General features: G+C 47.7%; 2 protein-coding genes across 4 annotated transcripts in view; one reads left to right on the top strand and one right to left on the bottom strand.

Moving 5' to 3' along the window:
* Positions 1 to 750: 750 nt before the first annotated feature.
* TRMT5 (tRNA methyltransferase 5) lies at positions 751 to 6328 on the top strand. 2 transcript variants are annotated; one of them, XM_026053768.1, is made up of 5 exons: positions 751 to 770; positions 1285 to 1934; positions 2334 to 2458; positions 3908 to 4559; positions 5426 to 6328. In XM_026053768.1, exons 1-5 carry the CDS (start codon positions 766 to 768, stop codon positions 5488 to 5490), a joined length of 1497 nt encoding a protein of 498 aa, XP_025909553.1. In that variant the 5' UTR covers positions 751 to 765; the 3' UTR covers positions 5491 to 6328. The 2 variants fall into 2 exon arrangements, with proteins under 2 accessions (XP_025909553.1, XP_025909552.1); XM_026053767.1 differs by lacking the exon at positions 751 to 770 and having other exon boundaries at positions 1009 to 1934.
* A 1656-nt stretch (positions 6329 to 7984) lies between these two features.
* The window catches only part of MNAT1 (MNAT1, CDK activating kinase assembly factor), a 102411-nt gene continuing 82510 nt past the window's right edge, over positions 7985 to 27885 (bottom strand). For both annotated transcript variants that reach the window (XM_026053769.1, XM_026053770.1), the window contains exon 8: positions 7985 to 8171. In XM_026053769.1, the coding sequence (XP_025909554.1) occupies positions 8051 to 8171 (121 nt within the window). In that variant the 3' untranslated portion in view covers positions 7985 to 8050. The remainder of the gene's footprint in view (positions 8172 to 27885) is intronic.

Genomic DNA, 27885 nt, shown 5'->3' with positions numbered 1-27885 from the left:
GCTCCCCCTCCCCCCCCGGGGCTCCAACGGCCGCCGCGCTCCCCCGCCCCGGGGGCTCCAACGGCCGCCGCGCTCCCCCGCCCCCCCGGGGCTCCAACGGCCGCCGCGCTCCCCCGCCCCGGGGGCTCCAACGGGCTCCCCGCCTCGCCGCGGCCCCACAGGGGGGTCACCGCGCGCTCCCCCTCCCCCCCCGGGGCTCCAACGGCCGCCGCGCTCCCCCACCCCGGGGGCTCCAACGGCCGCCGCGCTCCCCCGCCCCCCCGGGGCTCCAACGGCCGCCGCGCTCCCCCGCCCCCCGGGGCTCCAACGGCCGCAGGCGCCAAAGGCGGCGAGCGCTACCCCGGTCGGGGAGCCGCCTCTCCCGCCGCCCCTCACACCCACGCACGCTGCGCGGCGGCGGCAACAGCGGGGCGGACTCCGCGTCCTCGGCCGCCTCCTCCTCTTCGTCGTCGTCGCCCTGGCGGGCGGACAGGAACCAGCCCCGCTCGGCGGCGGCGCCGCACGCGACCCCCCGCGGCGGCGCCATGGCCCCCGCGCCGCCTCCCGCGCCTCTGCGCCCGCCGCCGCGGGGGGCGGGGCCACCGCGGGACGGGGCGGGGCCGCCGCGAGACGGGGCGGAGTCTGAGCGAAAGAGCCGCCCCCTTGAGGTGTCGGCCCCCCCCCTCCCCGCCGGGCCTCGGCTCCCGCGCGGGGCGGGGTCACGGCGCGTCGCGGCGGCGATGACGTCACGGGGGCGCCGTCGCGCGCGCGCGGCCGGGGCTCGACATGAGGTGAGGGGGGGGAGGCGGTCGCCATGGCGACGGCGCGGCCTGCGGGGCCGGGAACGGGATCGGGATCGGGATCGGGATGGGGATCGAGATCGGGATCGGCGCTGGAAGCGGCTCCGGGAGCCGGGGGCCGCGCGCGTGCGGGGCCGGTGCGGGCAGGGAGAGGAGGCAGCCGTGCGGGGAGGCGGCGGGCGCAGCGGGAAAAAAGGCCGCAGCAGCAGCATCAAGACGTCCGGTTTTTTCGTTTGATTCACTGGGGTTGCTAATTCTTTATTAGAGCAAAGGGGGTTCACTGCGTTTTGGCAGGAGAGCGGTGGAGTTAGTGTAATATGCAGTTGCAAACAGGATGGAAATTTGACGTGTGTAAATCATAATAAGGAGCTTTAGAAAACTGTCGTGGATTATTTGGTTACAAATGGAAATTCTGGTTTTAAGAGAACAGCAAATCCATGTGATTTGCGGCCTGTTTAGTGGGATGATTACATAATGTCTATAAAATGAATAATTTCTCTTCTAGGAGTTTATGGAGATTTGGATTCTCTGCCAGACTACTGAAAACCAATCATTTTAGGACAGCTGCCTCGAATACGTCATTCCCGGCAGTTTGGATGCTCTTGGCCCAGTATCCTGGCCGAATACCTGGCTCCTTTGCGAAAGTTCAAAGAAATAGTTTCTTTACAATGCCTGAAACCGTAGAGGATAAAGCTGATCCAGAGCTGTATTCGCCCCCTCCGAGAGTGCGTGGAATGACACAACTCGATAGAGAGGCTTTCAAAAGGACAATTGTTGTGCCAGTTCTTAAAGTTCAGAAAGAAATAATAGGTTCTTTGTTAAAGCCTTTAAAACATACGCTGCTGCAGCGTCCTGGTCTAAAGCGAGTGATTGAAGATCCAGACGATGAGAACAGTAGACTTGTTATGTTGGATCCTCATAAAATACCCGAATTCTCACTGGGAGGATCGGAACAAGAGGTATTAAAACAGTTTAATATTCCCCCTGTGGTGTCCAAGTACGACTTGGAGCTGACCTACGAGAGCTTCAAGCTGGAGGAGATCCTCCGAGCCGTCCTTCCTGAGGGACAAGAAGTCACCTCTGGATTCAGCCGTGTTGGTCACATAGCACATTTGAATCTTAGGGATCATCAGCTGCCTTACAGATACTTGATTGGTAGGTAAAGCAACTGTCTTCGGAAAACAATTGGTATCCCCTAAGGTATTTTAAACAATTGTTCTATCTATAAGCTATTGGGTGTACAGGAAAAAAAACGTCTTTATAGCTCTAAAAGTTTCATCTTTTATTTAATAGCCTTTTATGTAAAACTGATGCTTAAGTTGTACACAAATGACAGAACTCGGTCCTCTTGCAGTTACTGCACGTTGGCTCAGTGTCACGTACTGCCTTAGATCAGATAACATCTACAACCCTGAAAGATTAGAGACAGGTTGTTCAAATACATGCTTGCTTTGGTAAATTTTCACGGTATATTCCTGTATTTTATAGAACATTGAGAGGTTAACATGCCTTAAACTGACTTTTTAAATTTTTTTTTTTTTACCTGTCATTCAGGCCAAGTTATAATTGACAAGAATCCAGGTGTCACCAGTGTGGTGAATAAAACCAGTATTATTGACAGCACGTACAGAAACTTTGAAATGGAAGTGCTGGCTGGAGAGAGCAACCTGGTAACCAAGGTACATGTTCTTTTTCCCTAATCTAATGCACTAAAAAACCCCAAAACATAACTGGAATGAAGATGTGATGAAAAATCACTAATTTTACATTCATTTCTCCTGGTCTGCCAAGAGTAAAATCACAGCTGTAGTGATCACAAAGATAAAAGTTCTTTCAAGTACATAGCAGAGATTTTTTAATGAGAGGTAAAAGCAGCTAGAGTAAAGGTTTCTTACAAGAGATACTAATTACAGACTTTGGGGTGGGATTTCTTTTTTAATCCAAAGCCAAAATCTTTAGCACATTGGATCTAAGAAAATGCTTTATCTCAGTTTCACTAAGCACTGTACAATGTCCTGCACAGAGCAGCAGGCCCAGTTTTTACCTTACTTTACTTAAGCAAGGGTTTGCCTGTGCCTGCTTCCTTTTCAGTCGGGAGCAAGACAAAGGCTCAGCACTCTTCTGCTCTGAGGTTTTTCAGGTGAAAGCTGGCAACTAAGCRCTACGTCTTCCTCACACTGGGTTTCTTGGTTTTAGCTGGAAATTCGGCCACTAGTTTAGCCCAAAGATATTTTCCATAGCTGGTAATACTGTCACTTGTTTAGGAGACCATTCAGTTGCTGAAGCAAAATGCTGAACAGCTTCCTGGTGTCGGACTGTGCGTGTCCAGAGAACGTTTTGAGTTTTGACACTCAGCAGTGACAGTGAAATCCCAGGCAGGTGGTATCAGCTCCCCAGGCAAACGGCGAGCCCGCCGCTGAGCTGCAGAYTGCCCAGGGTGCCGTGATTTGGAGTGAACGTTGCTTTACTTGAGAGTAACACGGGCAAGACGTTCAGTGTGGTCGTGGCAAGCGAGCACTTGCATTCCCCTCACATCTGAATAAACAGCATTTGTTCTTCAGGCCTGTTCTTACACTGGTCGTCCCGAAGTTCTGGTTTGAATCAGTTTCCAAGACGGTCACCTTGAAAGACAAAATACAGTGTTTGCTAAAACTGCAGAGTTGGCTCTTGAGGGCTTTGAATTTGGCCGAGTGCTGCTGTTCTCGTGCTCTTATCATTCTCAGACACTTATTTACTGCGTAGACTCGAGGCTAGGGAGGGCTTGAGGCATCTTCCCAAGATCTGTTTTCAATAAAGTGGTTGTCAGCCAGCCACAAAGCTCTTGACCATAAAAAAAATTTAAAAAAAAAGGAGTATTTTCATTTTAAATTGCTGCTTTATTTCCACCTGGTGATTGAGCCATGCATAAGCCAGCCATCTGGACTGACAGTGGAGCATTCCTTATGGCTATTCCCGATGAGCAGACCTGTTTATACAAGATCCACGTGTACTATTAATGGGACAAACGTCAGTGTGCACATTACCTTTTGATAAAGCACCAGCTTTYTTAGCTGTCTTAATTACAGATATTGCTTAGACATGTCTGGAATGTGAACACAGAGGCTGAAACAAATGTTTTGGACTTTCAGGTCAAAGAAAATAATACTACCTATGAATTGGACTTCTCTAAAGTCTACTGGAATCCCCGGCTCTCCACAGAGCACGGCCGTATCGTCGAGCTTTTGAAGCCTGGAGATGTTCTTTTCGATGTCTTTGCTGGGGTTGGACCGTTTGCTATTCCCGCAGCGAAGAAGAAGTGCAGGGTATTTGCCAACGACCTCAATCCCGAGTCCTACACCTGGCTGCTGCACAACTGCAAACTCAACAAAGTGGGCGACAAAATCAAAGCGTTCAACATGGACGGCAGGGACTTCCTCCTGGGGCCAGTTCGAGAAGAACTAAGCAAAGGGCTTCTGCTTCAAACAGAAGAGCAGAAACCCTCTTTCCACATCGTCATGAATTTGCCGGCTTTGGCGCTGGAGTTCCTGGCTGCTTTCAGGCACCTGCTGGCCGGGGCGGCGCGCGGCGCGGCGCTGCCCACCGTGCACTGCTACGCCTTCTCCAAGCACCCCGAGCCGGCCCTAGACGTGTGGCAACGCGCCGAGGCCTCCCTGGGAGCCTCCTTGCGCGCTTGCTGCTCTGTCCACGCCGTCAGAAACGTGGCGCCGAACAAGGAGATGATGTGCCTCAGTTTCCAGCTTCCAGCTGACGTCCTGTACGGGAGGCCGTGCCCCGCTGAAGGTGAGGAGCAGCCTGAACGGTGCCCGTGTTTGGGGCTGCATCTCTCGGCTCGCTGCGTGCTCGGCGTGCCGCGCCGGGAGCGCGGAGGTGGCCGCGGCGCTCGGGGGCTGCACGTGTGCAGCAGCTGCGGGGCTGTGCGCGCAGCAGCAGCGGCGCTGCCCTCCTCTGATCCCAGCGTGAGCCTCCACGCGGCAAACGGTGCACTGGAGAGGATCATCCCACAGGCTGTAAACCAGGCCTTTATGCCCAGGGAGCACGCTGGGGGAGGATAGGGGAGCTAACATCAAGCATACATTTGATTTGGCTACACAGTTAAGAAATGGGGCTCAGCTTTCACCTGAGGTGGAACGACTTACCTCCAACGTCGTCGGCTCCCTTCTGACCTCCTCCCTCGTGCTTGCATGGATTCAGTTTAGAGCTGACTGTACATCAGCAAGAGCAGCTTAGGCACATTTTAATTGAGAAATACGAGACTTTTTTAAGGATACTAGTCACTCGTTTCTTGAAGTGTGTGTAGAAACTATTCAGTTTCAGTGAAATTGGATTTTGCAACATATGATGAGTGGGGAGAGGGAGGCTTTCGGCTTGCAGTTGCATGGACTTAATGGAGAATAGGGGGTTTTGATAAGGCTTTAATGCCATGAGATTTATTATTGGGTAGCACTGAGATGTAGGTCAGTAACAGTTCATTTTGGCACTCAGTAAAGAAAAGATTCCACATTTACTGCCTTAGCAGATTGCATTTGTAACAGTTAATCCTGACTTTAACTCTTCTCCTCCTGTTAAATCCCTTAAGYGTTACATGGCTTCAGGTTTAGCTCAGGATCTGTTTATCGTCCACTAAACTTTCTCTAACCTTCTTGCAGAGAAACCAGCCTGTAAACGGCAGCGAACCAGCAAAGACTCTTCTGAAGAGACRTTACCGAGCTGAGGATGAGAGCTGCAGTAACCACTGACTAGTGTCTGCCAGGCGCAGGTAGGAGACCTGTAGTCTGCCCCTCCAGTGAACGTCCTTTGAACGTGCTTGGGTTACCCCTTCATGTCGGCCTGTGTCACGCGTGGTCTCTCCTCCCTTGCTAAGCATCTGCCTCCTGCAAACTTACTTTCTAACTGTGGGATCAGCAAGCAGACTGAAACTGTTCTTCTTACTACAAAGAATAAAAAATCACTTTTTCTAATAAATGGTTTTATGGCACTTTTCTCCTCTGTTGTTTCACACACCGCAATAATTCAGTAAAACAGCCTGGGATAGTTTTCTGCTGCAGTTTTATTCTGGTAATTTACAGTTTATAGCAGCACACACCTTAATGCTAACATATATAAAATAGGAATGGTGGAAACATGTTCTTTATATTTTGTAGGACTTGGGAAGATGGTTTGTGTGTGTACTAGGAAACAACCTTTGTTATAGAACAGGATTCTCTCTTTGACCCATAGGCTTGAGAACATTGGGATATTGTAAGCAGATGCACAAACAGCTCGTCTCTAAGCACAAAAACCCTTCAAAAGCGTGCCCTAAGTTACAAAGAGGAATAAATAACACCCATACTTGTGCCCAGGCTTTTGGAGTAATAAATACTTTTCAATGCTAACTGCTTTACTTAGTTCAATGACTTCTAASTTAGTGTTTGCCCACAGTTAAAGCAGGAAAGACTTTACTGCTGTTTGTGCAGTTGCAGTTGAGTGCAAGCGTGGGTGAACACACGAGACTGAGAACTAGCACCTGGGTCAACGTTCTCCCATCTTGAATTCCTGTCCTGTGGCTTTTGTGCCTCTGCCCTTCCCTGCTCCTCTCCCACCTCTGTGACTGCTCCCTCGGTGCCGCCTCCGGATGCTGCAGGAGTCCACACGGATTCTGAGCCTCTCTGCTGCTGTTTTAACAGCTTACCTCTCATTTGTTTGCAAGTCACTGGGTTATCTGTAACTGCCCCCAAAGCTGCTGTTTTCCTGCAACTGGGTGTAGTTACCAYTAATACATAAGACCTTCCCCTGTAAGTAGCAAGAGGTAGTCAGGGGCACCCRCAGGTTGCACAGGAATATAGGTGTTAATGCATAACCAATTCTGCAGTCATTAGGCTAATAAATTGAAGCTTTATAAACCAAACAGCCCTGGGTGAGCCTGGGATTTCCCATGACTATTTCTCACCCAGGTCAGGCAATACCAAAATTGACGGAGATGCCCAAACACCCAGTTTCTACCCCCAGGACAGTCCCCCCGATATGAGAGGATCTCCTTTAAGTTTGTGCTTGTTTTATGTCCCCTCTCCCCGCTGCTGCTATGCAGTGTTACCCGCTGACATCTATTCTGGGCACAAATGACAGCACTGTGGAGACCATGGAAATGTTGGCGTCTCCTTCTCCCTTCCTTAATAAAGGAAGCACCAAGTCTGGTATAGAGCTTATCCTCCACTTTATTACACGCTAGGAAAAAAAAATCATTCATTTACTGTAGTCTTCAGAGCAGTATTTAACAACCATTAACAGATGACCCATAAAAAGTGCTCCAGGGTTTTCTCCAGAGGTGCCCCTTCCCCTGAGCCGTTCCCAGTCTCCTGCAGTTAATGAGTATTTGTGGAAACAACCAACCTGAGACAAGAACCTCATCTCTGCTGCAGGGGCTCTGTGTTTCCCTACAAAGAGAGAAGGAGGAGGACACARGAGCAACACGCTGGATGGCAAGGATCATCCCAAAAGCCAGACAAAGGGATGCAAAAGTCCCCAGAGCTCCTGAACAGTTAACAAAAAACTCAAACAGAGCTGAAAAGGAAAAAAACTAAAGCAATTTTGACTTCTGTTCTCATAAAATAGCTTTGTTACAAGGTCTCTTATGGAGCTTCTATGAGAACTCAGCTGAAAAGCTCTCAGCTACAGATAATGCTGCTGTTTTCTGGACAAAGGTAACCAAAAAGTGCCATCGAGAAGGATCCTACACAAGGCTTGTGTCAGCAAAGCGCAGGGTTTCTCAGCTCGTCCAGCTGGCAGGAGGAGAAAACCACTTGTCTGAACCGTGGAAACTAGTGTTATGGGAAGAAAATGTAGGCTTGAATATTGACACTAAATGTTATAATCAAAATGGCATTTAAATGCTTGTGCAAATAAAACCCTGCAATAAGAGTAAAACCACAAACTTTAATAAAAAACGTCTGGCTTTATTTAAAAAAAATTTACAAGTGTATTTCTTTAAACCTCAAACATACACAGCTGAGTTATTCACATCTTCCATTAGATGTGGCTTATTGCTTCAGCCTCCCTCAGCAAAGTGCCACATGACTGAAGAGTTTCCCCCTCCACAAAAATGCATCGACCCTTTTGCAAAGCCCTTGTGCAGACTTTTTTGCCCCCTTTTAACACTTGAACACAGCAGGTTTGGCCTAGAAGAGTGACTGCAGCTTAACCCCCGTGCTGACGGCAGCAGTTTTGCCCAACCTTTGCTGCTCCGACTCGCTCTTGACGCCGCTCCGTGTCCCCCGATCCCGYGCAGGGCATGGTGACTAGCTGGGGTGCCAGAGCAGGCCGCTGAAGGCGTCCTGCAAGGCGCGGTGACAAGCGAGGGAGGAAGTGTAGCCGCCGGCGAGGTCCTGCGGAGAGGCAGCTCGCACGTGGCTGAGGTACCTGCGAACCCAAGAGCACAGACACGAGCGCGTCAGCGAGCAGCACGGCTCCCGGGGCAGAAGGTSGAGGCTGCTTTGTTGGAGAAAGGAAAGAGCCATCAGCCGCCTGCTGCTGGCAGTCTGAGGTGTGGTGAACGCGSGGGTCTAAAGCCTGCGTTGGGTCACCAAAGCGACGCGGAGGCGCCCTCAGACAAGCAGCCACCRCAGGGGCCGCCCCGGGAGCAGGGAGCATCAGTGCCCTAAGCTCCCTGCGCTCCGTTTGCTGCAGGAACGGAGGCGTTCGCCTTTTCTTCTCCCTCCACGTTGCAATGTCCAGTCTTGCCCCCATCCCTGAAGCCGAGGATGACCCAGGCTTTTCTGCACTCCACAACGCCACGGAGGAGTTTCAGCTCTGCACGGTTAATGCTTCAACCCCCCGGCGGCCCCTCGGACAGGTTCTCCCAGGAGCTGCGCCTTTGCTCTCCCGCCTGTCGCTACCTCGAGCGAGTCCCTTGGCTCCAGGTGCCCGAGGAAGCCAGAACTCGGCATCGTCACCACCTCGCGGAAGCACCTGCTCAGACACCAACCTACCCAGGCCAAACCCGAGCCACAGACTGAAACGTTTACATCTGCTGGCACTTGCTTGGGCTCCGGGCCCCGGTCAGCCCCTCTCCAAGGGCTCCGTCACGGCCATCGCGCCCACGGCGAGCTCCCGCTGCAGCCGCCTGCCCAGCGGCACCCGAACGTGTCCATGTCCTCCTAAGGTTTCCATGTACTCCTAAGGTCTTCATGTTTCACACTAGGAGATGCAAGAACRAATCCTCAGCTGCAGCTTTGCACCAAGAACCCCTCAAACACCAGACAGATGCCCCAGCCAACGTGAGCAGCAAAACGCCTGCCTCAAATCTTAAACGCCGGATAAAATACCATAAAYGAGCCCGGCTTTTCACACTTGTAACGCAGGCTGCTGGGCTTCAACTCACGGCTTTGATTCATCGCTTGGTGCGCGTTGCTCCTGGGAAGGTTGAGTCATTCCACCTCTGGAGCTCGAGCATAAACTTGCAAAACGCATGCAGCCTTTTATAATGTTATCCTGAGAAACCCAAACCAGCTGCACTGCTGGCAGGAAAATCCAGGACCACCAGTAAAATATCCCAAACAGTTGCATCTTTTAATTTATGACYGTACACTGTTTCCATAAAGAGTATATAAAACAGGTCAGATTTTATAGGTAAAACATAATAAACAGTCATACCCATTGATGCCATAAACGTGCAAGAAAAGGTTACTTGAAAATGATTAATTACAGTTTTAGAACTGTATTTCTTGCACCTAATAGCCATAGTGAGCAGAGGGGCCGGCAGTGCTGGGTTGGTGCTGGTGGGAGGCTAAAGCCACAGGCTGGACTTGCCCCCCAGGCCAGCTGAGCTGAGCCCAGCGCTCCGGGACATGGGGCGAAGCCTGGAGGGAGGGAGCTCCCGCTTCACRAGGAAACACAATTCATGGAGCTTTTCTTTTAAGGAACAGGTACTTGTACCTTAGGGCTTCAGGAGGAAAGTTTCACCCTTCCCCAAGGCCTTTTCCAACTGCTGTGGGGAAACGGGAGCTCCTTCCCGCAGCCAGGAATACAGATACAGACTACCGGGATACAGACTGCACCAAAGCCCCTTGGAAGTCCAGTGATAACTTCCTCCCTGCTCCAAACTGTTCTGTCCTATAAAATCACCCCTCATCCGAGTCAAGTTGTTCTTGTCCCGTGTTTATTCCATGACACAGGCCTAATTTTCCAGGCACTCATGGAGAGCAGAGGACCCTCTTTACATTTTCCATGTAGGTCATGCTTTTTTTCTCCCCCTATTTTCCTCCACGGACACATCCCTAAAAGGAGGGAGGGCTGAAGCACAGGCTACCATTTCCCTCTTTTCAGGTCACCTTTAACTAGGGCACTAGTCTCCTAAGRGGGTCTGATTTACAGATATCGCAGCCTTTGTGCTTAATCCCTCACTAATACAGACACCGGGCGCGTGATCGGCAGCGGCMCCAGGCCACGAGGACGGGCCGTGGAGCCCCCTTGGTGGCTCCTCTTTGTGACTTAACTGCCCCATGTGGAAGGGTCAGGAGTGCCAGGCTGGCCCCGGAGCCGCTTCCCGCCGGCGGTGCCGGGCCTGGATCCCGGCAGGGTCCTGGCCCCTTGGAGTTGCTCCCRGAGGAGGCGCCGGCTGAGGCTCCTTCCAAGAGCGGAGCTCGGCCGGGGACACGGAGGCAACTGCGCCGGCTAGTTAGCAAATTCCAGCACGGCGGGTCTGCTTTTCATAGGTTTATTTTAAGTACCTGTAAATCTTATAAGCAGAACCCAGGAAGGAGAGGTTTGCTGTTGCTGGTGCTCGGTTCTTACTGCATCTTGTTTTCACTGAGGGCAGACTAAACTTTACAGCTAGGGGCAGCCTGTGCTGTAACCCCGAGCGGGGCCGCAGAGCGGTGGGGTGAGCGCCCCGGAGCAGYCCCCTCTGCTCCGTGAACCCTCCACGTCGCTTAAAACACGAGGGTTTTGCTCCTCCCGAGCCCTCGGGGGCCCTTCCACCTTGGGCACGCACAGACGGCGCCTCCCGCTCGCAGGGCAAGAGGCASCAGGAGGGCGGCGGGGCCGGGTCTGTTCCCGGCGGCCTTTCACAGAACCACAGGATGGCTGAGGCTGGACGGAACCTCCAGAGATCATCTAGTCCAACCCTCTGCTCCAGCAGGGACACCCAGAGCACGGGGCACAGGGCGGCATCCAGGCAGGCTGGGAAGATCTCCAGGGAAGGAGACTCTACAGGCTCCCTGGGCAGCCTGTTCCAGGGCTCGGGCACCCTCATAGTGAACAAGTTCTTCCTCACATGTAGTTGGAACTGCCTGGGTTGCAACTTACACCCCCTGCCCCTTGTCCTGTCACTGGTCACCACTGAGAAGAGCTTGGCCCCTTCCTCCCTACATTCCCCCTTCATGAACTGACACATGTTAATCAGATCCCCTCTCAGCCTTCTCCTCTCCAGGCTAAACAGGCCCAGCTCACTCAGTCTCTCCTCATATGAGAGATGCTCCAGTCCCTTAATCAYCTTTGTCACCCTCCGTTGGACCCTCTCTAGAAGCTCCACATCCCCCTTGTCCTGGGAGGCCCAGGATTGTCCCCAATACCCCATGGTGTTCTGGTTGCAGAAACCATTTGCAGCAGACAGAGCTACAAGGACCACGACCCTTCAAGCCCCTGTGCAGGGCTCCCAGTGCGGGCAGCAGGGCCAGGGGGTCAGTGCAGCTGCCAGACACCCCACCTGCCACCCCAAACTCCATCACCTCCTGCCCTCRGAGCGCAAGGGAAGGAGGGAATCATGAGGAAACACTGAAAGGGGGAGCCTGTCCCCACCACGCGGCTTCGTCCCCTCCTCGCGCAAGCCCTGCYGCTCACCTGGTCCTGACTTATTTACTTATTTCGTCCTGTGCTGGTTTCCTGAAGGCTGAGGGAGCTGAACCAGCTGTCCCCATCAACACAACCACATCCCGGGAGGCAGCTGCAGCCCCACCACTCACGTGTCCTTGAGACAGCAACGCCCGGAGCTCTTCCCATTGGGAGCGGCACGCAGCCGAGGYGCAGGAGCTGCCTTGCTGCTGCTTCAAACACAGGGCAAGTGCTGCTGGTTCCTGCACTCACGGGCTGCAGTTGCCAAGATTTACTCCTGAAAGCTCTGCCTGGCTACGAAAAACCCTCCGGTTCCAGCAAACCTTGCCCTTGATGACACTGCAAGAGGCTCACTTGAATGGATTTGCAAAAACCCCACATCTATACATTAAGATGACTGGGTGTAGATGCACAGATGCACACATCAAAACTGAGTTTTAAAGGAAGTACCTGGATTTTTCCCCCCTTTGCTTGAGGGAAACTCTCCACTGCCTTTTATAAAAACAAAGAGTTAAAGTCCTCATCTTTCACTACATTTAAGATCRGATGCCAATCGACTCTAATGGGTCTCCATTTAGAGCATTACACTGTGACAGGGATGAAAGAGAAAGCTTCTGAATTGGGAGCGGGAGTTCGCAGCTCCTCGAAGACTTAAAACTAATAAATGAAAAATCCGAAATGAAGATCCAAAATCCGTTGTACCAAAAATAACCATTCCCAGCAGCAAAGCCAAAAAAACCCAACCCCTGAAATCATTAAGGGAAACCTAGGACCTAGGATTGATTTCTTTTAGCCTCCTCCAAGTGKTTTTTTCCAAGCAGCAATTTGCTTGAATTGCTGTGAGTCTCTCCGGACAAAATACRGAGACTGTGTGTGGGGAAACAAAGCCCTTCGGAGAAAGAAACGGGATCGGCTCCGTGGCGGCACCAGGATCCRCTCCCGGACACCGAAGGAGCAAAAGGGAAGGGCCCTAGGGAATTACCTAGGACACTGGTGAGAGCAGCTGCGGATCCTGCAGCAGGAATATGCTGAAGTTCAAAGCAGCCATCGTCACTGGGCTTCAGGATGTGGGAGCAGAGGGGAATGGGGCGGGGGGGGAGAAGGGAATCAAGTTTTCCACATTACCTGCCCTGAAAACTTCCTCCTTTTGTCCGGAAATCCAGGTTCCGGAGCCTAAAGCTCTTCCCTGAAAAGCTGCTGTACTGGATGATGCAACAGTGGAAAAACTTCCTGCAACTACCCTCACAGCAGATGTTCAATGCTCGCAAGTAAATAAAAATAAAAATAAAAAACAAAAATAAAAACAAAAATAAAAACAAAAATAAAAACAAAAATAAAAACAAAAACAAAAACAAAAACAAATAATTAAAAAAAGCTTTTCCATAGAAAATCAACAGAAAAGGGTGGAGAAGTTTTAGGAAGCTTTAAGCAGCACCTGGTCTCCAGCATTTTTACAGCCCTGCAGTTCTACTGAGGCTCAAGTTTTTAAATAGATGCAGCCACGTTTATTTAACGCACACCAAAAAAGCATTTACCTTTGAAGCAACAAAGCAACAAATGCTGCTGCCTAAAAGTAAGTTGGAAAAARCAGGAAGAAATCAATAGGAAAGAGTATTTTAGGACAAGCCTCAGCATAAGAATATATCAAAGTAATAATTATAGCTCTGGGGAAGCTAACTGTTGTTCCATGGCTTTCTACCTGGGCAAGGACTGCTTTTATAGACTGGTCTTTTTTTGCTGTTACTGGTTTTAAGGACAGGGCTAGTTCAATCTTAGAGATAAACACCACATCCTTCTCCAGTGCTTGAGGGCTATTAATGGGAATCTCTCTCCTGGAATATAATCGCCCTCCTGTAGAGGAAAGAGAGAATGGACCTTTTCTCTGAAAGGAACTTCTTTGAGGACACATGAATCTTCTTTCAGGATAAAAACTCCTTATTTCTCCTCGCTCTCCTTTTTCCCCCCAACTTCCCTGCATCCCACCGGGTGCCATAAACCCTCGGGAGCGCAGGCAGGAATCCGCACRCACGGAGCGGGTCCTGGGGCAGGTTACATGAAGGGGATTCTTCTGGGATCCTGAATTTCCGAAGGGGAAAGAAAACACCACCAGAAACAGGTTTACTGCAGCCACAGGACCCCACGTCACCTCTGCTGGAAAAGAAACCCTTTGAATAAAGCAGGTGACACTTTGGTGACACTAAAATGCCGTCCCTCCGGGYGAGCTGGTTTGTCCCAGCAGCCTCCACGCCGACTCGGAGCCGGGATTAGCCCCACGCTACATCCAGCTTAATGCAACTCAAACAGCCAAAAGAACGCACGTGAATTTCTAGAGGAGCTTTTCTAACCTCAGACACTCATCAGATACGTAAGCAGCCAAACCCAACAATTGAGCAGAGCAAGCTAGAAAGAACCCCAAGTCCTTTTCTTTAGGCAGTATCTGAGGCATACAAATGTTGAAAGCAAAAAGATTGCAGCTTCAATGACACTATTTAATGAAGAGGAGGGAGGAAGACGGGAGGTCCTATGGGCCTCCTATGGCCCATAGGGTGGCCGGGAGGACAACCCCCCTATCYGACCTCCCAATTGGAAGCATCTGCCCAAGTCCCGATCACCTTCTGGGCTGCTTGGGACCAAAGGCACCAGCAGCCCCAGGCACTACCAGCCAGTGAAGGCAGCTCATGGSAGGGAGAAGGGGAAGGGGCTGCTCTGTGTCCCTGAAAATGACTCTTACAGCAGAGAAAAAAAAGGAAAAAACTTTGACTCAAACCCATTTCCTCCTATCTGTCAACATATGGTGGGAGCTGTTATTCCTTGGCTTAAGTATAAAGCATCATTAAGTCTATTATTTCTCTGCTTTAACAGTTTGAAGTTTCCATTGTGAAATCTGGGGGTAATTCTCCCGATTTTATTAGCCTACTGTGCCCCTGGTGGAATTKCTAGGGGGGAAAAAGCAGCGCTGACGAGAGATTTTCATTTTGCCCTTTAAGAAGACAATGAATTAAGCGTCCAAAGGAGCCGTTTTTTATTTTATATAATTCCTGTTGAATTAATTTCTATTCCCCGCAGCTCCTTCCAGCCTCATGCAATTCCCAGTGGGAAGAGGCACTCCCAGCGTGCTGAGTTAGGCAGAACCCATTAGTTCACCTGGAGGAGAGAAGCGCTAACAAAGTGACCACCCCGGAGCAGTATTCAGGATTACTGCACCCTCCTCCACGGGTGCTCTGACCCACCTTCCAAACTGCATCCTCTGGAACGACATCCAAGGAGTTTGGCCCTATGGATCGAGCGGATTCTGAAAGTCCCYGATGCAGAAGCAGCCTCCTGAGGTGCTTACAGAGAGCACCGGGCACTGGGGCACCCGGGAGGGCCGCTAACCAGGCCTGATTAATAAATAATGACACTTATTAAGTGATCTGGCGACACCCTGCTGAGGAAAGGGCACACGTTAACACTAGGTGGCAGAAGGCTCTGTCACATCGAGACACCTGCACGCACAGGCACCGGCCCAGATTTCAGCTCGACGGCCAGAATTATACCTAGAAAAATCATCTCTTTTTTTTCTTTAGTAAGTTCTGCCTTGGCTTTTCTAAGCTCTGCTCAGACACCTTAAAATCATTTCACTGTTTAAGAGAGTGCCTGCTAGGCACTCCCCTGAGCACACCTTTCCAACCTGGAACTTCTTACCCAACTCGAGCAAATCCTGCATGCGACACAAGGTTCTATTAAGCTTTTACTTAGACTTTTTGTAAAAGTATATTCCAAAGAAACGGCCATYAGGAGAAATACACAACAAAGGTGTGCCCAGTTAGTCACCGTGCAGGCCAGCTCGGCGCCRGACCCGAACACTGGGGCAGCTTCAGCTTTGCAGCACGACAACGCAGCCTCTGCAAGGGACTCTGTGCCCCAAACAGCAGATGCTCAGTCACTGAGACGCACCTGCAGAAGATACTGCTGTCTGTAACTAGGTGTCCACRCTGCAATTGGTTTCGTTTGTTTTTATGTATTTAACCTCTAGAAAAAAAAAATGCTTAAGCTCTATTTCCCTCCACTCTAGTCACCATCTTCCATCTCTTTTTCCGTTTGCTCCTTCAATTTATCCCTCATTTGGTCTAAATCAAATTAAAATCAGGAAACAAAAAGGTTATTTTTATATATATAATGTATATATTATATATTACAATATATATAAAAATATATTATATATATTATATATATTAAAATATATATAGATTTTAAAAAGGGCAGGTGCTTAAATACCAGCGACTGCACTGAAAGGCAGTGCATGAAGAAGAACCTGCTGCAGGCTCCAGCAAGCTGGAAAAAGAAGAAAAGYAGAAGCCAGCGCGAGAGGGAAAGAGGAAGCTGCAAACAAGGAAAAGTGAACGAGGGGCCAGGTCTAGGTGCTGAAAAACCARCGCAGGGGGAGGAAGGAGATGCTGCTGCCCTCGATAAATAAGGTGGGATGGGCAGCAAAGCCGGACGCGTCTCCGGCAGCACCTCYGGCCACGCGGAGTTTCAACGGGACCCACTTGATCACCCGCAGTTGTCAGCAGGGGAAACTGTCCCCTAAGCAGCGAAAGAGGCTGCTGCAGAGCGGGGAGGAAGTTAAAACCATCGGGGCTGTGAACACCCGCTGGAGAACCGGTGCCTGCGAAGCAGGAAAGTCCATGGGAGGCGGGAAAACCGCCCTGCCAAAAGGCTGCAGCCGCTGCCAGCAGGTTATTAATGCATCTGTCTGCATTCCTTCATGTTTCCTAAGAAGCAACTATGTTAACTGAAAAGGTGCGAGGTGTCACCAGCCCTTCTCTTCTCTCCTCTTCATTTTCCCTTCTATATTAAAAGCTTGGCTACCAAAGAAAACAATCACGTGTCACCTCATCTTTTCCCAGCTTTTCCGGAGTTTGGTGCCTGCTCTGTCCCGGCCTCTGCAGCCTAAGCACTGCTCCTGACAAGCCGTTCAACGATGCCGAGCTGCGTTTTCCTCCCGGAGCTGGTAGGGCTGCCATGGGAAATGGAGACCAACGCAAATAAACACTGGGAATATCAATGAATCCTTCAGGAAGGAGCGGAATGAGCCGCCACGAGCCCCCGGCCACCATTAGGACCCAGCCCCTCTGGCCACGGGCCAGGGACGCACTTAGGCACCCGTCCCAGCCCGCGCACACGAGCAGCCTCATTGATTTTTCACCCCTGCCGGTAAGAATATTCGATGGGCTTCAAGTTCAGCGCGTTGTTAAGTGCCTTCCTGGCCCGCGGCCAGGCTGCCCGTGTCCTTGCAAACGCCTGGCTGCAGAGCACTTACTGGTATTGTCACTTTCCAAGACTTTTCTTGGAGGGAAAAAAATGGTATAGGATGCATGGAAATGTTTCGCTCACCACAAGGAATGGTGGTTTTATAGCAGCCTTCGGGGCACTTGTATTCCTCTCCTTCCCACATCTTCCCAAATGGTAACTGGAAGGAGACAGATTCACAAGCAAATACCCCGATAAAGCAGYTTAGAAAAGCAAGCCAGCCATTTATTACTGATGTGGAAAGCCATAGTCCCACAGTGAAAAGCAGACAGACATAATAATTTTGGAAAACTAATGAAGCCCTTTTGCCATATCCCATTCCAACACAGTGTCCTGAAGAGCAACCCTGAACTCCAAAATAACTGCTGACTGAATTTTCAGAAGCAGCACAAACTCCATTATGTTTTTTTCTTCTTCTTTTTAAATTCAGAGATGAACACAAAGCTCAAGGTGAGATAAATCAGTGCTCATCAGGATTAAATGATCACTTTAGAATATAGAAATCAAAGGCATAAACACACTCTGCTGGTTTTGCTACTAAAAGAAAAGGCCATTTGCTTTTCAGACAAGACAACTGGATAAATTGCAGGGTTGGTCCTATCCAAGTTCAACATCGTACCCTGAATTGGAACCAGAGGAAAGTGCTTAACAGGGTAAGAAAAATCATCCTGGGTCAGACAGAGAGTCCCTCTATCCCAACAATCCATCTYCAGGATCAGCATGGGGAGAGCGTGGGAGCCCGAGCGCTTCAGACACGACCATTCGCTCCTACTTTATAAGCAGATGTAGCCTTTTATTTCCATACTTGTCTCTTCCTGCAATGTTTAAGCTCAGTAAGGAAAGTATATAAGCAAGAGGGCGATATATATATGAACAAAAAGCCAATTTTTTGGGTTGACTCCCAGCTGGATTACTCATGCTTTAGACAGATGCAGCTCCGCTGGCTTCCCATTAGCAAGCCCACAAGTGATGGTGACTCAGGCCTCAAAGCAGCTAAGCTCCAGTTTAGGAACTGGTGGATTTTCTCCACGGACTCCACTGGGGCCTCGGCAGAAASTAACTCAGAAGATAAATCTAGCCTGCTGACAAACTGATATTTTCTAAGTGGATTCTGGTTTCGGAGACCTTATTTTGAAAGAAATACTCTCTCCCTCCTTAAATATGTAGATTTTTACATGTGCCAAGGCTGAGATTATTTGATGAAACTCTAGGAGCGGTGGCAATCAGGGCCAGGGCAGATGGCCATAGTGGTCCCAGAGTTGCAGAATAACAGGACTGGAAAGTACATCTGGGAGGCAGGTAGTCCCAACTACTCTGGGTAGTCCCAAAGTCCCCTGCTGAAGGCAAGCTCAGCTAGACAGGCTTAGGGCTCTGTCCAGACGGACTTTGAGCATCTCCAGGGATGGAGACCCCTCCAGGCAACCTGCTCCTGGGCTCCACCACCAGCACAAGGGCATTTTTTTTCTTTCTCCTACCTGTTGTGGTCCCTCTGAATGGTGGCACAAGCATGTGGGGCACCAGCCACCCTTCCCCAGCCTGGATGGGCTGCCAACTTGAGGTGGATTCTGCCCCATCACAGAATCATTATGGTTGGGAAAGACCTTGGAGATATCAAGCCCAACTGTAAGCCCTTCAACACCATGCCCACTAAACCATGTCCTTAAGTGCCTCATCTACACATCTCTCGAACACTGCCAAGGAGGTTGACTCCACCACTTCCCTGGGCAGCCTGTTCCAATGTTTGACTACTCTTTGCCTGTAGAAATTTTTCCTAATGTCTAACCTGAACCTCCTCTGTCACAACTCGAGGCTGTTTCCTCTTGTCCTGTTGGTAGTTATTCTGGAGAGGAGATCAACCCTGGCCTTTCCACAACCTCCTTTCAGGCCGTTGTAGAGAGCGATAAGGCCTCCCCTGAGTCTCCTCCACACTAAACAACCCCAGTTCCCTTGCCCGCTCCTCACAAGCTCCGTGCTCCAGCCCCTCCACCAYCTTCACTGCCCTTCTCTGGACAAGCTCCAGCACCTCAATGTCCTTCTTGCAGTGAGGGGCCCAAGGCTGAACACGGGACTTGAGGGGCAGCCTCACCAGTGCACGGGGACGATCCCTTCCCTGGTCCTGCTGGTTACACTGTCCTCATGCCAGCCAGSACAACGTTGGCCTTCTAGGCCACCTGGGCACTCTGCTGGCTCGTGCTCAAGGAACAGCACTGGTCCCAGCAGCCACCTCCATGGTATATCCATCAGGTCGTGTCTTGCTTGGCACGTCCTTTAACACCACCAGCTTGTATTGGTTTCATTTGTTCTCATTTTGAAATTCCAGTAGTTACATCACAGCAATATTTTAATATAAACAAGACTTAAGTCTGTTTCTAAACAAATATCGATTGGCTTACATCATTCTTAAAGTGAATTTTCCTTAAGAGAAACTCCAAATATCATGACTTCAGAGGAAAAAATAGACTTGAGGGGAACTATTTTTGGATCTATTTTAATGTATAGCAAACCCATACGACAGACTTGATTATGAAATCATTTCTGTAGACAAAAGCACTCAAGAACTGCACTTTCTCCTGAGGAGACAAGACAGCAAACAAGAAATCTGGCATCTAAAACTAGGATTAGAGCCAGTTAATGATGGAAAAAACACTGAATGCCTATGGCATAATTATAGTGCTACAACACTTGCTGCCAGAATTACAAGAAATATTCATAAAATTATGCCCTAAATAGAAAGTTGTTTAGCTAAACTGAAACATATTCCAAGAAATGTGAAACAACAACCTAACTACGCTTCTGAATCTGAGCTATGCAGAGTAAGTGACTTATTTTATTAAAAGTACATTTAGTGGCAAAACAGAGCAAGTTCCTCCAAAAACAATGATTTCAAAAGATAATGAATGCCTGATGTCCAAAAGAGTGTCACAGGAAACTTCATCACTGACTTGTGTCAACTAACCTCACATTTAACCAAATGCAACTGTGATCAATATCTGCTTAAAAAAGCAAAAAAGAAAAAAGAAAAAAAATGCAAGGATGAGTAAAACTTCCAAATACACAAGCTGAGAGGGAGTCTTTGCCAGTGAAAGGTCTGATATTACATTGAGAGAGAGAGAGAGAGAGAATGAACATTTTTGGTGGTATGACCACACTGAGCAACAAGAGTTGCTCTCCCACGCAAGAGAAATAAAAGGAAACTACTCCGATCAGTCTGTTATTGTTATTTATGTGCTACTTGATACTTTTTAAAGAATGCAACTTCTATTTTTAGATTTATTATTTTAGTTTTGGAGGCATGTGCTGTCCCTCTGCACATCTCTCTGGTTCAACCATCCAGAAATGCCTAGAAATTGCCTAGAAACTTTGCAAAGCCACAGCAATAACAACCCCCCCAGCCACATCGAATACAAACACAGCCAGATTTTCCTGGGTACTTTTGAGAAAGCCATAGGAGATGACGAGCATTTGGACTCCAGAAAGGCTGGCTATWTATAGTAGAGTTACAAAGGAAAAGGACACTGAAAACAGACACTACCCGCAGTAAGAAGTTTATGATAGAGATTTTTCCTCAAAAAAAGAAGGAAATGCTTATCACACTTTCTGCTCTAATTAATGGAAACCATGCTCAGAAGTGATGAATTAACCTAAAACAGCATTAACTCCTGCAAGAGCTTTTATCTTTGTTGTGCTGCAACATGCGACAAACGTGTAACACTCACCAGAGAGGGGGAAATGCAGCCCAGTTACCAGACYGCATTAATGATTAATTTTAATAGATCATATAAACCATGTAGATCATTTTAACAGGACTACAGACAGGACCACGTTGGCCAGGCAAAGCTTCTGGATGTGAATTTCTGCTTGGCAAAGATGCAGGTGCCCGCCCTGCCCATCACYGTGATCCATCCTGCTGCACGGGATGTGACACAGCAGAGCAAAACATCACGTACATCAACCCCTTCCTTGCCCTTATCCCTTCTTGGAAGTAACTTTTCTCAAGAAAAAACCCACCAATGCAGAGCAAACAGTGGGGGCGGAAAGGGCATCACATAGAATGGATTTTTTTTTTTTTCCCCTTCAAACAATAATCCTACCGCGACAGCCTTTCTGGCCCGTTCTCCACCAACAGGAAATTTCTGTAAAGCTATCTGGTGGTGCTGGAACACAAAATTGTACAGTTTCACATATCAGACTGTAGTCCTGACAGGGGATTAGAGAGCAAAATAAAAGCTCRGTCCTCTCACTTCAGCCTCCAAACACTAGAAACTTAGAATGTGACAGCAAGTTGATGACACTGAAGAGGTTTAAAATCACATCAAGCTGAAGAGATGACAGGGGARCAGGATAAAATTTAAAATGAATACAAAAATAAGTAGTCTAGGACATGGCTGCCTCTCAGCACATCTTGAAAGCTTGCAATGTTACAAAAACAGGCAGAAGATCCTAGAGGACCATGGAAGGGCCAAGGGAGTTACAAGGTCTGGAAATCCCAACAAAGGTGCAGCTGATCTTCTCTTGTGGATTTAGTTGGTTTCCTTTTTAACTTTATCTCTGAAAGCCAAATCAATAATCATAACACCAATAATAACCATAATAATAATAATAATAATGCACCTTCCACAAAAGCAGGGTCAGTCCTGTCCTTTGGGCACGTTTCTCTCCGCGGCACTGTGAGGATTTCTGGCACATGTCAGAATTGGGAGGAAGAATTTTCTCCCCTGGCTAAGGCAATTATCTCCACCGTATTTGTATAATCTGTCCGAGCCTAATCTGCTCTCTTTTTAGTGTCTGGCAGAAGTTTCTGCACCTACTTGACAGATCAAAGGGGTTTTATAGAAATTACTGAACTCAGAAGGGAAGCTCCAAGGCTTCCAAGGCCACCTCCTCTGCCAGACTCTGCAACTGAGCTTTGAGGACGTCGAGCCAAAAAGCTTCAAGACAAGATGCGACTGATTCTGATCTTGGTTTGGAATATATTCTCCTAGTATATGAAAATACAGAGCATCTTTGTACTTAAGTTTTGCTTGCACTTCTCTGTGCAATTTTCAATTCCCAAAGATGAACTCCTTAAGCCTTCAACTGTTACCATAAGTATCTGTAGAAAATCAAAACAAATAAGGTAATTCACTTGCCTTTTCCACTTGAACTGCTTAATTTCTCATATTCTGGAGATATAAAGACTCCTAGCTAAAAATAATTTCAGAAACAGAAGAGTTCACTACCTTAACATACAGCCATAAACAGCAAGATGCATTTCTGGGCACACATGAGCACTGCAGGTTATAACCAAGCTTTTTTCTCCTCCTTCTTTTTTTGAGACTCCATAAAAATATTAGTGCTTTATGCAACACCGTACGATGTGCTGCCATTAGATTACAGGTCATGCAACTCCGTGGTGTTATTAAACCAAGTGCCAGATCTCATCACATTTTATGGTCACCATAACTCAAGTCCAGACTCATTTCCCATTAGCCCCAATTTAACGGTTGCGTTGGGCTTACATCAAGGTGTAGCCCCGCTCCCAAATTAAGGGCAGGGGCGCAGAAAAAGATAACGCACACAATGTACTCAGTGTATTTCTTCAGGTAAAACCTAAAGGAAGCCAGAGGAGCAAGGAGGGCAGGGAAGGTGTTGAAACAAACTCTGCTACTGAAACGCATTTCCTCCTAATGGGCCGTTAAAAGCAACTGCATCAGCCGTCCTGCGCTCCCACCCCATAACCACATCAAGGTCCCTGTGGACACTGCTCTACAATTTTCATCACAGAGTAGTACAGAAAGAGCCTATCACAGAAGAAAAAACATTTTTTTCTTCTTTTTTTTTCTTCTCTTTTTTGTCCTTTTTTTTTTTCCTTTTAATTTTTTTTTTAATTTATGGCTGAATCTATTCTTCAGGAAAAAGCTAAGACACTACTCACCAAAAACGTTCTAGCCTTCTGGTGAGAAAAAGGTCCASGTCAATTAAAATGTCATTATTAACACACTACAGCTAACAATTTCCTGTGGGTTGGTGGAGGCAGAGCAGCCCATCACGCTGGACACGCTGCTAATGTGGTTATCAGTGAAAAGAGCAGAGGACTCTATTGATTTCTCCCATCAGGAGGACCAGCACTCCAGCAACTTCACTTTTACAGCAGCCTCACAGAAGCTTTGTATCATCTGCTGCACAAGTGCTAGGGAGATTTTGCAAAGATTTAAASGATAGTTTGGCGTACAAATGTGCTACAGGCTAATGGGATGTTGGCACCCGCCCCTTGGTGGCCAAGACTTTCTCCTACTGCAACGGTTCRATTAGTTGGAGCCACCAGGGAGCAAAAAAACCCGCAATAAATGCAGAACTGACTGTTCTCAGGTCACCTCTGTGCTGTCCAAAAATACACTGGGAGACATGCACGGCCAGCACCAAGCTGACCTGCCATTTCTCTCTCAAATACAGTCCCCCACGCTTTACTACAGGTGCAATTTTACATTTTAGTGGGATTAGAACTACAACTACGCAGACTCCTCCCTTCTACAAGAAAAGATATGTTTTTTTTTTAAGAAGAAAAGAGAAAAATAATTGCAAAGATTTTAATAGGAATGCTATGGGCCACCATCTTCCTCACTCAGCATTCTCTTTACATTAGGGTGGTTGTTTTTTCATCCCACAACAGCGCAGAAGCTCCTCAYCTCCACCCTGCCCATTTAAAACATTGATGCTGAATATAGTCCACAGTGACTTATGGATTTATTTAGCCCAATACTGTACTTGGATTTCTTTCCTCTAAGACGTAAAAGCTCTTTTAGTGACTCACTTCAATGAAAAGAAGAGATCAAACAGGCAGGCATTTTCTCCTTTGAATACCACATTCAGAATATTTTTTTGGTGTACTAAACCTGGTTTACCCTGATAGATTTCAGAAAATCTTTGTAAATGGGGATTCATCATCCGATGAGGTATTTTCCCTGCAGGGATCTCGCTTTATCCTAGGGATACTCAATAACTTTCATCTACAACCTGAAAGAAAACAGAAAAACCACCGCTTGTAAGATATGCAGCTGTATCAAAAATGCCAGGGGATAGGGAAAAATAGATAAATTATTCAGATTAACACACAAGTACCTACTCCTTCCAACTAGATCTGGYTTAATAGCAAAGGTCATGCAGTGAGGAGTAAAGCACAGGGGCCACAGCACTGTGTGAATGAATGAACCCTGGAAAGGACTTGGGGATAATGCTGGACAATCTCCAGCACTCCCAAGTGTGGGAGTCGCAGTTATTCCTGCAGCAGAGGAGATGCAGGCACACGACAAGAATATTAAGCAAGGAGGTGAAAGAAAACAGAGGCTTTACACACAGACTGAAGTTGACTCCAAAGGTATTTTGGTGTTGAATTGTCTTTGAGGATTTGAGTCCTTCTGATTTAACACGAAGCKCCGAGGAAGCTGTGATGGGATCAGACCTGATCCGTGGCTCTGTGTGGCCGGGCTGCTCCAATGCCTGTGATGCTCCTGCTGCAGGGCAAGCATCCTTCCAAACTGCTTTATCCCGTGTGTTATACGATACGTTCTCATACACCAACACCATGTCTCCAACACCTTTCCCTCTCTACTGTTATTATCCTGGTATGATTCTTTTTGTGTTCCTGTTGTAACATTTAGAAGCCTAGAGTTTATTAAAAGTGGTGAGACAGGCTCTTCATTCAATGGGTTGCTCTGGAAAAACACTACTTGGCCTATTCAGTGGTCACACTTTTTTCCATAGTACATTCTCTGTGCATTAGCAAGCAATGCACTGATGGCCAACAGAAACACCTAATAATGCAACAGCAATAATAGCAATGAGTTATTAGGATGTAAATATTAAATGACATAGGTGCACACACACACATACATGTATCTCTCATTAAAAACATTCCAGTAGGAATTAGTTTTTCTAGGTTGGGGGTTTTGTCTTACAAAGTAACCAGCAAGATTCAGAAGACAAAGGCAACTTCTTTAAGAGTCTCCCTTCAACTTGCTTTGGCTGGATGACAAATTCCCTCCCTCGCGAGCACCCAGGTGCCCGTGAGGGAACCTCATAACTCACAGGAAGCTCTTCAGCCAGGATCCAACTGGAAACGTATGCGTGCACAAACGCCTCTTCCCTGCTTTCCAGGAATGATGTCCCCACCGAGCACAACRCTGCAGCACGCATGGAGCACGTCCCCAAGGGAGGTCACCTCCTTTGCCTCAAGTCCTACCTCTCCCGGAGGGATCGGGGGTCCCCTGTCCCTCCCACTCTGCAGATATTCTCCTGGGGTATCCAAGCTTTAAACTAGAGGAAAAGCAGYACTGTTAAGAACATCCCATTAGCAGAACACGTAATGAATGAATGCATGCGGATTGGGGCAAAGGGAAGAGAAGGAGAGAACAGAGGAGCACACGTCCTTATTTAGATGTTGTTTTCTTACGACTTCAAACAATTTTGCTAAATTTAGCGTGTCTCCTGACCCTTAGCTTAATTTTTTAAAATAATAAAAAAAAACCCTTAAACTTAGCTTTATTTTTTTAAACACTAGAAGTATTTTAAAGTCTCTCCTTTATTTGCACTTCTCGCTTTACATATTGTTTTTGCTTTCCTAAGGAAACTGGCAGCTGAAATGCTGTTCTAAAAACAAGTCACAAACATTCAGTGGTGTTGCCATTTCAAACACCAGACTCAGCTGAAACTGCTGTGTGGCAAGACCAGAGTCTGCTGTTTCAGCTGCTGGAGCCCTCAGAAAGGGCAAAAAATGCTGAATAAAAACAAAATATAAATCTTGAATCAACAAAATTCTGGGCTTTGTTGCAAATCACCATCCTCCAGCAAAGCCCCAAACACAGGATGCACTATTCTTCGAGAAGGCCACSAGCCCACATTGCCACTTGCACGCAGCCATCCCGGCTTACGCGGTGCCCTCTACCACAGCAACCAAGTAACTCCACGACACCCAGTGCTGGTATTTCAAAGCAGACACTTCCACTTTGCAAATAATGGACCAAATATTAAGTGAAATAGAAATAGAAAATAGAAAAATGAAAAGCCCAGCTTCACAGATGCTTAGCTGCCATAGATTTCAGCGAAGATTTGACTTTAGCTTTYCCAAGCTACACAGAGAAGGCAACATAGTGGTAAGACCAGCTACCTCTCCTAGGTCTAGACTACAATCTCTGCTGTAATTGCATGCAGTTTCTCCTCTGTAGGACTAGTGGGCACATTTGGACATTTGCATTAAGCCAAATTACTCTATCAGTACTCTGGCTGAAAGAGGCATGCATGAGCGTGAGGCAGGCGTGCAGTGGACCCAGACACCAGCACTGAAACCTGTACGTATTTGCTATCCCAAAGTATTTTTCTAAGGAGGTAAATACAGATATTTATAATAAATAATAAACATTTATTATAAATAAAATAAAAAGACATYGAATTTTGTTCTAGGGACAGATTCTGATCCAAAATTCTCAGGGCAGGCAGCCTGTGTAAGCGGCACGACCTGTTAGCAGTGCACAGGGGCCACAGGTCGCAGCAGAAAGCACACCAAGGTTTGACCTTGGTACAAAGCTCCATACCCAGCAACGTGGCCAAGCCGTTTGCTGCCTGGTAACTGCTTGGGTTTATCAATTTATCAGTTATATAAGCTGGGTCTTATAGGTAGCCACAACCCTCTGCTGCACCTGCGCGCGGGTCCCAAGCAGAACCAAGTCCCCAGTGGAAGCACCAAACCTGGATTATTCACTGCCACAAAGCAGCTTCCACACACGCTGCCCAAACGTGACACCGTTGCGGACACTTCCACAGCTCCACTTCTGTCACTAACTGCTCTAACGCTTATAGAGCTGGGCAGCATCAGTTCTATAGGCTCTTCTGCCTAAAAAGCATGCGCTTTTGCAAGCAGACTGGATAAATTGAGTTTAAAAGTCTGTAGATCATTTCACTGGATGGGAGAAGAAGAGAGCGGTTTCACATAAACAGCAACTTCAGTGAGTGCTTTTGGACAAAAGAGATCAAGAGGAGGGATGTTATAACCTGGTCTTCAATAGCAGAGTAATAAAACCTGTTCATGGGTGACTCTTCAAAGTAAATTCCAATTTACTCGCATTTTCTCAAGAACACTTGCCTTCTGTCCTGGGGAAAAAAAAGGAGCATGCACCTACTTCATGAAATACGAAAAAAATAGCATTTTTTTTYCATATTTCAGATTATTAGCAGACCCTATATCTGGAGGAGTTTTCATTTCAGAATTAACTATGCACTGCAGAGAGCCTGGAACCGCAGAGTTTTTGTGTGTCCAAGTTTTGAGTCGGCCTCCGAGKGCAGCTCTCCTCTCCTGTCGCTCCTCGCTGTGCGGATTGTCAAGACGCAGAAAGGCAGAACCACTTGCAGCGCAAAAGCAACCGGAGCAKGCAACAAGTGCCATACATTAACTTAAACAATAAATCTAACCTGTTTATATTTTCAACACCATACTTCGCTCTAGCGCACTTTGGAGTGCCAGAAATGCTATTTTTAAATAAATTATTTCACTGAAGAAAACATCAATACATCAAAAGTATGTTTTGAACTAATGAGCTTCCTCTTTGCAAAGCAATTATTTTACATACCAAAAAAAYGTCCAGAGCGCCCAATGCCTCCAAATGATAAATTTCAGTAAGAGTTGGATTGAAAACAAGCTAAACCTTGCCCTCAAATCAGCAGCATCTGACTTAAAAAAAAATAAATAAACACTAAATATTTTCAGGCAGAATTGAACAACTTATTCTTCCTTAAAGAAAAAACTATGTGTGCACACCTGCTGCTCTATCAATCTAAGCAGGAAACCGTTTCACTGCTGCATCATAAGCAGAAGAAAAGTGCTTATTAAAACATTAATCACAGCCTATTATATTCTGATTCCATGCCAGAAGTTCCCATTACATCACTGCAAATATCTATTAACCAAAACCTGATTCTGACAAGTTACAGGAGTGCAGTGTTTAGGATTTAGTAATGTAAAAGTCAGTTTTAAAAGAACAGT

Source organism: Nothoprocta perdicaria, unplaced genomic scaffold (assembly GCF_003342845.1).
Source record: "Nothoprocta perdicaria isolate Ctin4 unplaced genomic scaffold, notPer1 scaffold_118, whole genome shotgun sequence".
In the NCBI taxonomy this organism is placed as follows: Eukaryota; Metazoa; Chordata; class Aves; order Tinamiformes; family Tinamidae; genus Nothoprocta; species Nothoprocta perdicaria.
This window is presented reverse-complemented; position numbering and strand designations above follow the sequence as displayed.